The 12,561-nt window shown below is 43.7% G+C and overlaps 1 protein-coding gene and 1 long non-coding RNA gene across 18 annotated transcripts in view; one reads left to right on the top strand and one right to left on the bottom strand.

The window, feature by feature from the left end:
- The window catches only part of LOC122975619, a 292,897-nt gene that overhangs the window by 233,780 nt on the left and 46,556 nt on the right, over positions 1-12,561 (bottom strand). The window lies entirely within an intron of this gene.
- Positions 1-12,561, top strand: part of sox5 (SRY-box transcription factor 5) — a 111,193-nt gene that overhangs the window by 92,134 nt on the left and 6,498 nt on the right. The window contains exons 9-11 of one of the 4 annotated variants that reach the window (XM_044344140.1): positions 1,291-1,455; positions 7,036-7,138; positions 11,556-11,728. In XM_044344140.1, the coding sequence (XP_044200075.1) occupies positions 1,291-1,455; positions 7,036-7,138; positions 11,556-11,728 (441 nt within the window). Of the gene's footprint in view, positions 1-1,290; positions 1,456-6,945; positions 7,139-11,552; positions 11,729-12,561 lie in introns of all 4 variants that reach the window. The other 3 variants (XM_044344138.1, XM_044344137.1, XM_044344136.1) reach the window with 3 other exon arrangements.

Genomic DNA, 12,561 nt, shown 5'->3' with positions numbered 1-12,561 from the left:
CTAATGTGGCTGTCAAGACAGATAGAGAGAGGTACAAACAGACAGAGAGAGAGAGAGAAATAGCAGTGACAGCATCTCTTCCTTGTCCATTTGCATAAACCAGCCTTTGTTTGACGCCAATGGCCGGCAGCCAAGCGCCAACAGAAGGACGGAAGTTAAACTAAAAAAAAAAAAAAAAAAAAAAAAAAAAGGATGGTCTTCTTCCAGAAAAATCTTCCACCAGAAATAAATAATAACAATTATAACTATTCAAAAACAACACATCAGTTACTTCTTGCAAAACAACCGTTCTGTTGTTCTTCAGAAGAGGGAATAACAATTCTGAGAAAACAAAACGGCGTCTTGGAGATTTGTATTAGCCGACATGAAAGTAATTGAGCTTTGCAGGATGATTTTGAGGAGGAAGATAGAGAGACAGAAAGAGGCATTTATGAATATTGAAGATCCTTCCAAGTTGTGAATATTATGCTGTGTCTGTTGCTGTGGAAATACTGGCCAGAGACTGTTTTGTGTGATACAATGGTATTGCATAAATATTCCCCGAGTATGTTCACACCATAGCAGCTCAAGCCATAATGCTTTTATTTAATTGGAAATTAATTAAATACATAAATAAGAATAGGGAAACCTGTTTTTTTGTTTCCCACAACAGTTATTGAATCTATTTATCTTTATTTGACAGCTAATTTATGGCGTTTGTATGTGTTTTTGCATCTTATTGTCAGTACATTAGAAACATCGCAGGGGCACAAGACACTTCTGGCATGTCCCATCTGGCATGTAGATCACAAATTTTCCTCTCTTTCTCTCACCACCATCATCACTTTTTTTTTTTTCACCTTGAGCAAGAGCCGGGCTCTCCGGCGTGACCTCGATAGCCGGAATGTTTTCCCTTTCTCCCACGATGCACCTGGAGGGGACATGGCCATCTCTAGGCCTGTCAGAGTGGCTGTTAGCGCTTCTCCCATGGGGTGGGAGTGGGGGGGGGGGGGTGACAGTGGAGATGTCCCTCTCTATCTCTCTCTGTCACACACAAACAGAGACCGGGCCACTAATGGCCTCTTCTTCCAGAGCTTTTTAGCCGGCGTCTTCTTTTTTGTTTGTGTGCTTTCGAGTATTCATTTATTCATGTTGCCCCTTTTCTTCTCCCTGTTTTGCCTCCTCCCCTCTCTTTTCTCCCCTCTTCTTCTTTTCTTACCACTCTCCCTCCTTTCTGTCCCTGCCCCCCCCCCCTCTTCCCCCACGACTTTACTTCCGTCTGTCTCTCTACCTGTCTCTCTGACCTTGCAGCAGTTGTACGCAGCTCAGCTGGCGGCCATGCAGGTTTCCCCAGGGGCCAAGCAGCACGGAGGCAGCCTGCCACCCCAAGCCAACCTGGGCACACACTCCCCACCCACCAACACACACTCACAGAGCGACAAGGTCCGCAGCTCCCCGCCACCAAACAAGACCAAGGTAAGGAGAAGAGCGAAGGCCTCCGTAAGTGTGAGTGTGCATGTTTGTGTGTTTAATACTAGAAATGCCTGTGGATTTGGGAGTTTGAGAGTTGGATAACAAGAGCGGCAGGCCACTATTAACCACAAATTGGTCATTTTTAAATGTCCAATCCAGAAAATAACATTAAAAGGACATTAAAGCTGAAAACTTACATTTCTAAAATTCAAATTAGCCACCAAACATCCTTCTTACCGAGTTATTTTTGTCATGTTTCAAGATACAATTATAAACAGAAATGACAGAAAAATGGAAAGTTTTTGCAGTGCAACTCAGTACACTTTGGCCTTTCTAGTGTTACAACACACACTGAGAGAGTGAATGTCTGAAACTGTTTCACTGCAGTGCATGACCCGAGAATGTGTTTCCAAGCATGTTTGAAGACTGCATTTTATCCCAAATCCCTTTTTTTTTCTGCAATCAAACAAGCATCCTGAGCAACAGTCAGCTCCTCATGCTAATGCACGCCTCGATACGACTTCCCCCTGACAAAACTTACAGTCATATTTGGAAATCAAACACTGCAACTTTATCACAAAACTCCAGCTGGTATGTGGTCGCGGTGGACTTGAGGATGTATTGGTATTTGTGCCATTTTCTCGGCTGGCTGCCCAATAGGGGCGAAGGGAAGGCTTGTGTCCATCCAAGTGGAATTCTATGAATATCTGGTTGGCCTTTGGGACCCTGACCCACCTCCCCCCACCCGTACACACACACACATAACCCCCACGCCCCCTGCCATTCTGTGTGCCCACCCTAGGACCCCCCACAGGTATAGTGGTCAGTCATCAATCAACACACACACACACACAGGACTGAAGTTGTTGTGGGACAACACTACTATCACAACCCCACAGGGTTTGACAATCTGAATTCAAATATGTGCTAACCTCACATTTTATCACATAAATAAAAGTTTCCCAACTTCCTTTCTACTCTCCTTTTCCACATCGTTCTTAATCGGACAAACAAACACACACACTGTTGGGACAAGCTCATGGTGCAGATTAAAGATTGTGTTTGACCCCAGAGCTTGAACCCCTGCTTCCTTTTCCAACAATCATTCCTTACACCTCCATCACACTCACGCGCTACCACCGACACACGTCATATTACCATATATATGGAGTTGGGCTGACAGGCAAGTGCTGCGGCCTGTGGTGGAGGGGCAGTGAGGAGCCGTAATGGCCTCCCCAGTCCAGCAGGAGTGTTTGACTGGGTTGTGGACCGACGTGGACCCAGACAGGCTCCATGGAGCCAAAATGGCTGAATGACCGCAGTGCTTTTTGGTGATACTGCCCCGTGTTGTAGCACTGTTTGTGAACATGTAGAGAGAAACATTAGATAAGCAGTTTGCAGGGTTTCCTTTCGTTCTTTTCTGTCTGTCAATCTTTTCTCTTTTTTTTTTGATTTCTTTTATCAGTCTCTCTCTAACACACTCTCTTTTCTTTTCTCAATCTCTCCCTCTCTCTCTCTTTGGGTGAGTGACATGTATATTTCAGAGGTGTGCTCCCCCTGTGGGCTCTATCTCAGGTCTCTAGTCATTTAGAGACCCGCTGCCTGCCTCTGCTCACAGCTGTTTGGACTCAGGCACACACCGCTTAAGTGCTTTACCCTCGGGTGAGACACGGACACACACACACACACGTGGGCACATGCAAGCACACACACACACACACAAACACAGGTGTAGAACAAGACACCATGCCAACCAGAAACCATGCAGCCCCTTCACACAAATACACACACACACAAATCACTGCAGCATACATGCATCTTTCTCATACGCAAGAACGGATCTTTAGATGAAGCCAGGCATGCATACAGACCCATACAATAGTGCGATTCAAATTATGCACCATATGCTGACCATTTGCTGACATGCATCACACACACACGCAGTGGTGGAAAGTAACCAAGTACATTTCCTCAAGTTCTAGTAAATATGGTGTAAGAGAGCTATTCTGCATAATGAGTACTTTTACTTTTGATACTTAAAGAACATTTTTCTCATAATATTCCTGCACTTTTACTGAGGTAAACAGGAAAAAAAAAACAGTATATTGTTAAATTACTTGAGTAAAGGATCTGAATATGACTTCCATGATGGCACATATATGCAAATTTGAGATTTAGCATGCACAGAGACAGCTGAAATGGAGACCACAACCTCAATTTTCAACATCTGGCATATAATGACAATATGCAACCGGCACACTGCTGTCAATAGTACAGTTAATGACTGTGTTCGCACACGCTCAAGCGTTGTAGACCACCTCTGTGACTTAAAAACTTTTTTGGCAAGAGGAGTGCCGTTTCCTGTTTACTGTTTGGACTCTTAAAAAAAATGTTTGTTTCACCAGTCATAAACTTGTCATATGTCTCTATCTTGGGAGAATAGACTTTGTGCCTTGTATAACCATAAAAGTATAACCATTTAAAGATCTTATCAAATACTGTACGTGAAGAATTTATATCACGTTTTAAAAAGTCTTACAGGAGAGTCAATAATTCTTTCAATCTAATAGATTCAAATATTAACAAAGATAGTGTGGAGGCAACAGGCCCAAGGCAATTAGAAAGCAAACAAAAAAACAACAATCAGACTAGACTGTTAAGGTGAAGTCACGTCCTCAGAGAGATTTTGTCCAAATATAAATTAGTGGAAAATGTGAAGTGCATTTTCATACTTGAGGAGTTAGTGTTTGAATATCAATGTCACATACTGTAAGAAACATTCTCGTATTAGACTCTGCTGTCTGATCGAATTAAATATAACAATATCATTAAAATCCAGACAGTCACGTATCACTGGGAGGAAAAGAAGAGAGGAGGAAAGACAGAGAGAGAGGCATATATAAAGGTCTTGACATGGACGTTGCAGCACACACACACACACACACACACACACACACACACACGCAGACCTGCCCAGGATAAACGGTGGTGGCACACACACTTGTCCTGTTAATTGAACCGTCAGCTCCCGTGATAAGATGCAGAACCCTGATGTCGCTTTCACATGTCGGCATCCACGGATGTGAAATACAGCCCACACACACACACACACACACACACACACACACACACACACACACACATTATCTCTCCCCTCCCGCTTCTTCCTCTCTGTCTCTCTCTCTCTCTCTCTCTCTCTGTCCCTCTGGCTCTCGCTGTCACTCTGCATGTTTTCGGTCTCAAAGCTTGAGTCTGTTTCATCAGCCAAGAGAGACACAAAAGCAATTGTATTAATTCAAGATTCCAAGCCTTTCAGAGGCTTTGGAGGCCTCACACACGCACGCACGCACTCTGTCATGAGATTTAGAGCTTGTTGAACAATGTCTCGCAATGACACACACACACACACATATAAACAAGTCGGTCCAAGCCTCTCAGCTCCACTGTCTAAACTAATTCCTCCACACTGGCATAATGCAGGTTGGCCACCTTCCCACCATAGGATTTGGCTTGGCTCGGAGAGGAAACTCCCCCATCCACTGTACAAGAGGCGGAGGCATTATCTATTTGTAATAAATATTCAAACGTGTTCCCAGCCAAAGCCCACCATAATATGGGTCAGGATTGAGAAGATCACGCTCAGTTTTTCTCTCCTCTTTTCTCTCCTCTTCTTCTCCGGCCCATTGTCTCACTGAAGGCATCTTTGGGGGGTTTCCGTCTATTTAGAAAGACCCCCCCCCCCCTAATGAAGGACAATCCAGTTAGGCCTCATCGCACATGCACGCACAGACACACACATGCACGCACACTGGTGATCACACACACACACACACACATACACAGGCACGTACCCATGTAGGGGCTTAATTGGAAGGGCTTAATTGAGTTGTGAGGGGCTCATAAGGCTTAGTACGACTCAAGGAGAGGGAATCAGGGAAAGTCGGCCCTAATGAGTGGATATACCCCACACACACACACACACACATACACACACACACACAGATACAGTACTTGCTCTCTTTTTGGATCCCACTGTATGCCGGATTCTACTCCGCCCAAGCAGCAATTAGACTAATGACGAGAAAATAAAGGAAAATAATGTCTCTATTCTATTCTAAGGTTTAAATCTGGCTACAACACACCCAAAAAGTTCAGTCTTATAAAATATACACTTGGTAACAATTAATCTACAAGTGTAGTGATACAAAGATAAGATACGAACAACAAACAAACTGTGTTTTAGTTCTACAACTAACAGACTTCATTGTAGTGCAGTTTTACTTGTGGGCACATTAAGCCGTCCCTTGCCCCATGTTGTGTCTGCCTTTTAATTGTGGAGTTTTAATTACACAGAGTGGTCTGTGTACATCTGGCCCCTCGGCGATCTAATTCCTTCCTTCCTGTCATGTGACCCTCCGAAGCTCCCCCTGATTGGATTAGGTCATCGGCAGGGGTGATGTTGCCATGACAATTAACGTGATAACAGCCAGGGCGTCGTGTGGTGGTCCACATGCCGATTCATTTAGAGGCTACTGTCTGTTACGTGTACTGAGGTTATTGCTGTGAAGACGTCCATTGATTATGATGAATGAGTGAATTTAATGATAGAAATATATTAATACCAGGTCCTATCTGGCATCATTATATATGGCACCTGTCGTAACATACAGAGTCTGTTGGTATGAACGACATGGACCTCAACGAACAACCACTTTGAAACATGTATTGATTGGTTGCTGTGTGTGTGTGTGTGTGTGTGTGTGTGTGGTTGTCTTTGAGGCAGAATGTGCTGCCGTTCCCCACACATATTCCCATGTTCACGGCGGTGAAGGTCCTCTGGTTGTAATGGAGCAAGTGCACATTGAAGTGACAGACAGCGCTCTGTTCTGTTTCCTGTTTGATACATTGAGACGTCACAGTGTCTTTAGTCTCCCTCAGCTGTAAAGAGGTGTTTTTCTTTGTGAAAGACAGACTGAGGTGTCTACTGATGTTTTGAAGGTGTTTCTTCTCCTCAGGTGTTTGATTCTTGCTCTCGTTGGTCTTGTTTGAAGCAGAGGAGCATTTTAGTGCATGTTTACTGGAGCCTGCATGTGGAGTGTGCACGTGCATGCGCATGAACTGTCCCGTCTCTGCCCTGTTCGAAGGGCGACAACTTTGCTGTGATAGGAAGTCAGTTATTTTGCATGTGAGTGTCAGTGGTTTGCACTGAAATCTTTCCAATATTTATTTTTTTGTGTGTGCTGTTCATTTTTTGCGCTTATGACAGGCTGTTTGAACACGGGCAGTGGCATGCACCGAATCATCTGTCCCGCCAGGCTTGCCTCAGATTGCTGTGCATGGAGTCCTGTTTAATTAGTACGTGTTGAGTTTGAAGTTACAGCCTCAAAATGCGAGTGGTCTCGGTGAGGGATGGCCTCACCGAGGGAAGCCTCCCACTTCCGAATTCCTACGGTGGTCACAGCAGGCGAAACTGTGCTGTTTTGGTTTTTGCAGGACAGTGAGGGTGCACAGCCACTGAACCTGTCGGCCAAGCCTAAGACATCCGAGAGCAAGTCACCCAACTCCCCCCCAACTTCCCCACAGGTCCCTGCTGCTGCTGCCGCCAAGCTGGGCCCCGCAGGCTCCATGAAGCACAGCGTCGCCCCCTCTAGCATCGGAGGACCGCCGACCAGAGTCAGCTCAATAGGTAGGTGGACTTAAGTATGCATCACACACACCACAGAGATAGTTAAATGATAATGTCAGTTAGTACAACTTTTGTCTTGTTTTTGTGCTTCATTTCTATTAGTTTTAATAACAATGATGATGATCAGCCAGTTTGTAATCAAGCCAAAAGTTGTGGCTGATTATCTTAACCGCTTTATTTGGAGGTTAAACCAAAAACTGAACACCCTTGCACAGCAAAACTGTGTGCACACAACTATGACAATTACGGTAGGGGCAATGTTGAACAGCTAAACAGCAAGTCACTCTAAAAGTCTAAATGATAATAATTTTAACATTTCAATTTAGTTTCTCCTACAAATAAGTTTGTCTCTCTCTGGGTTTTGTTTAAAATCTGATGGATTGTTTGAGATTGCTTGTGTTTCGTTGCCGTCTTCGCCAGTTCTCAGCAATTAATTTGGTGAACACAGTGTTATTATCACTGATATGACACACGCACAACAACAACATATTTTATATTTCAACACGCTCTTCTAGAAAACGTTTGCAAATCATTCACACAATGACAATGTAGAAGGTCTTTAAGGAAAACAGTAATAGCTCTGCTGGTAGTGGCGATGACAAGAATAGCGTTTTCCTCGTAGTGTTGCCATTGTTGGTAGTGCCAGTACCATAATCATACCCGGCCATATGCACACATACATAAAATATGACATAAATGAATCACTATTTTGTACTCTTAATCCATTTTTCACGCAACGCTGATAGTTCAAATATTACACATATGTAACAGGCTATAATTAGTGTGTTTGTGTTTTTCTTCCGTGTCGCTATTTGCCTCGGGGCTGCTTCATTGTTATGTGTTTATTAGTGACTGAAAGAGACAGAGAGACATAGGAGTGAGGGGAAGGAGAGAGAGAGAGAAAGAGAGAGAGAGAGAGAGATGGGGATTAACACTTTTTTTTTTTCCCGAGCGATGAAGCGGGGGAATAATAAAGAGAGGAGCGTATGACAGACAGGAGGTATCACCAATGAGATTAGACAAGCCTCTTACATGAGCCAGGACAGCGCAAACAACCAGCATTAATGACACAATGACAGCACACACACACACACACACACACACACACACACACACACACACACTCAAACGCACACAAAGGCTCACACACACACACAAACACAATCCCACCTCCTCCTCCTATGCAATAGGCAGTTAGTCATTTTTTTCTGACTTATTGACTAATCTCACTGTTTTTCAACAAATCGGCGGATTTAATATCAGATTAGTGGATTTGCGGTCCCAGATGTTTTTTGTTCAGAAAAATGGATTACAGTGTTTAAAGTTTGTGTGTGATCCCTGCTGAATATTTGTGTGCGTTTTGTGTTGCGGATCCCAGTTTTTTTTTTTGTCGTAGCTCAGGTCCCATCTGTTGCCACTGGGTTTACCCGGTCACCGGCACATTTGTTATTACAGATCATAGTCGTATTAGGATTCCTGTTACAAGTTCAGCGGGGATAGAAGGGGCAGACGAGTCGGAAAAGAGTCTAGAGGGCGGGCGTTTTGATGTGAGTGAGTGTGCGTCTGTGTGTGTGTGTATTTGTAGGGATGTGTGGGTGACTGGTGTGTTTTGGTTATTTGAATTCAGGCAGGAAGAACAGACATACATAATGCATCCAGTGATACAGTGGAAATTAAAAAGGTGGCAAAATGCTAGTGAGTGATAATTATTACATCCAGCAGTTCTAGAAAAGCATTCATACATGCGTTTTTTTTTTTCCACTTCAAGTTACATGGAATGATAATTTCAGTATGTTCTTGTTTGGGTGGGACATACTGTAACTTCAGGGGGAACTAATTAAGTCTTTAAGTGCTCAAAAATATTAAAATAAGCTGTAGAAAAACAAACTGTGTTTAATGTAAAGACGCTAGGTTTTATGTAAAAAACTCCAAAGTGTGAAGGTGTGTATGTGATGGATGTTTTATGTGCACTTAATAGGATGTCGTAAAGTAGCCAACAGTTACAAATTGTCCCCAGAGACAGGATTATACAGCGGTTGAAAGGAAGTACATTGACTTAAGTGTTGTACTTATGTACAATTTTACTTCATTACCCTTTGCTCTAACAGATTAAGATTTTACATACCTGTACAAAACATGTGGTCACTTCATAAATAACACTTTTAGAGCTCCACCTCAACCAATTACAACACTGAAATGCTGCATACATGTTAACACATCTGTAATAATAATCTAGTAATATATAAATAATAATCAACATTTTGAATGTGAACAATGACTTTAACTCATAATGGATTTTTTTCTAATTGCGGTTTTTCTACTTTTACTTAAGGATCTCAATACCACCACTGATTATATTAAATGTATTTTTACTTATGTCCTAAATAGATTTTTTTTTATATCTAGTTAATAAGGTCATTTTGACTTTCCTTCTCTTTTCACATACATTACATCAGTTTTTGTATTGTAATGAAATTAAGCACAGTAATTTAAAAATTGTTATGAATAAGGACAAAACCAATGATCAAGCAAATTGTCTTCCTCACATTGCAGTGTTTTATGGATTTTAGATAATCTGGCTCATATCAGCAGGTAAAAGGATGATGAAACTTTCAGAGTTCATTTAGAGTCAACCTCCGCTTCACGTCTGTATTTGTCCAAATATCGTTCCCCTTTGTGTGTCCCGTCTAACTTCACCTTTCTTTCTTTTTTTGACACCTACCAACCCGGAGGCACGTTTCTCTTTCTCCCACTTCGTCTGCCCATCCATCCATCTTCCCATCTCAAACCAAACTGAAGGGCTGTCAGCGCCTGTAACTTCTACCAACATCACACATTTGTCTTTGTCCCTGTCATAAAATACTGCAGCCCCCCCCCCCCCCCGTCCTTGCTGCCGGAGTGGTTTTGTGGTCAAAAATGTATTGCGCCTGTCTGTAGAGATTTGGTGCTCAGAGAGACAAAACTTGTGTTTGTAGAGAGAGAGAGAGAGAAACAGAGAGACCTTCCTCCCCCCCTCCCCTTCTATCTGGGTCACATTCACTTGTCTGGATGGTTGGCATCGCTGTCAGTTTAAGCAAGACACACACACACATACACATTCATGCGCGTAAGAATATCTATCTGTCCCCCCTCCCTCTCTTTTGAGTCCAGATTAAAATTGACTGCCACCCGATTCCATCACCCTCTCCCTCTTCTGTCCTCTCTCGCCCCCCCCCACCACCACCACCCTCAACCCCCACCCCCTTTTTGGCCCCGCTCACATCCAGATTTTCCGGTTATGACTTCTGAAAGAGTTCACGGCTCTGTCATTACCAATCTGAAGCTGGTAATCTGGCCTGAGATGGCATTAGCGGTGCGGATTAGCACAGATAAAGGCCCCATAAGCCAGCGGTGGCTCTTTGTTAAGAGCTAACCCAACTGATAGAGCGAGGCGATAGCAGTGCACACATCCACACGCATACACACACACACACACACACACACACACACACACACAGTCAGAGCAGATGCCTCAGATGCCTCGTCGGCCACTAAGCTGCTGAAATCATACAAATAATAGGCGGCGAAGAGGAGCGGGGGAGATCTGATCTTTGCTTGGCGGTGGGGCAGATGTTCTCGGTCGGGGAAATTAGCTGAACTTTTTAGCCGTAATGAGAGTCATCTGGCCACCTCAAAGTACAACTGTGAGGGTTCAGATGAAAAGAGACAGATCAGATGTGTGTGTGTGTGTGTGTGTGTGTGTATGAGGGAACAGGAAAGTCAAAAGTGAATGTTTTAATGTGATTAAAGGAGATGTCCGGAGGCTGAAGTTTTGAGGCAGTTTGTGTGTGTGTGTGTGTGTGTGTGTGTGTGTGTGTGTGTTTAAGGCTGAGGGCAGGTGGGGAGGCGGTGGGCTGCTAACAACAAGACTAGCTAGGGGCACGATCTGACTCACAAGCCCAGCTAAACAGTAAAGTGGTCAGTGTTTTTGTGTGTGTGGTGTGTGTGTGTGTGTCTCGGGGAGAAAGACACACACACACACACACACACACACACACACACGCCCCAGTAAAGTCCCCTCATCAAGTGTATGTTAATGTCTTTACCTCATGGTTCAGGGGAAGATTTATTCTGGATGAAAACCTCCTGCCAGAATCCCAAACATAAACACACACACTCATACATTCATTTTCTCTCCCAAGCTCGACCGTAAATGTAAATTGCTATTCCAAATTTCCTTCCTTATTTAAAAAAAAAATACACTTAAAGTACAAATACAGGAGATAAAGGCACTCAACATGAATTACATCCTAATTTCTCTCATTGCTGTTGAATATGCAAAACCAAATTAATTGCCGTCCTCTCTCTGTCTCTGCCCACCCCCCCCCCGTCCCTTCCTTGTCCACTGCTCTTCTTTCTCTATCCGTTGACTCAGCAGACTTGTTGTCGTCGCTGTCCTCTGGCGCCTACCTGAACGACCACGAGGCGGTGACCAAGGCCTTCACCGAGGCCCGGCAGATGAAGGAGCAGCTGAAGAGAGAGCAGCAGGTGCTGGACGCCAAGGTGGCCGCAGTCAGCAACCTCGGCCTCAACAACGGACGCTCTGACAAGGTAAAGCGTCGACACTCCATACTGACATATGACTGTATTTAACAGGACACGGTTTCGAATTGTGTTGTAAGCTCAGCGACAGGCGACAGTGTGTGACGACTGCCACTAAACATTAAAGGCGCTACAAAATACGAGCCGACCAATGTGACCTGTGAATGAAATATAGTGCGATTTTTATGAATTGATTTCTGTTAAAATGCTGCAACTACAAATTACAATATTATGATTTTTATGTCAAATGATTTACACTCATCATCAGTAGTTAACAAACTAAAGGGAACGCATGCAGCTCCTCACAAATAAGAGCATTTTATCTCAGGTAAAAAAGTACAACTGAATCCAAAGGTCTAAATTCAAAAGTATCCCCAAAATGCAGGAAAAAAAGTCTCCAAAGTCATCACACTGACGCTGTGCCATCTCATTGTCAGTGTGTAATAATTTGTCTTGCCATATGCCATGCCTACTGCACTATGTAGGAGGTAAATCGGTGTACAATGTGCTCACTGAAATGTGTTGAAGCTAAACAGGGACAGATAAGGTAAAAACCAGAGGCGTCTCAGAGGTAATGAGTGTGTCTGTAAGGCACACTGCAGGGCTATGTGCACGTATGTGTGTGTGTGTGTGTGTGTGCGGCGGAGAGGAGCGTCGAGGAGACGGTAATGTGAAGTGACGGTGCCGGCTTCTCGGCAGCGTGGCTAAATTGTGGTTATTTGTTAAACACATCGGGAGTCAGCTAGTGCACGCGCGAGCACACACACACTGCTTGAAGCATCTGCACCGCTGACATTCAACAGCTCTATTTGTCTCTTTCTTCCTTTTTTTTTTTTTTTTTT

The sequence above is a fragment of the Thunnus albacares genome, chromosome 23, assembly GCF_914725855.1.
Source record: "Thunnus albacares chromosome 23, fThuAlb1.1, whole genome shotgun sequence".
Taxonomy (NCBI): domain Eukaryota; kingdom Metazoa; phylum Chordata; class Actinopteri; order Scombriformes; family Scombridae; genus Thunnus; species Thunnus albacares.
The sequence above is the reverse complement of the archived record's forward strand: the minus strand, read 5'-3'. Positions and strand labels throughout refer to the sequence as shown.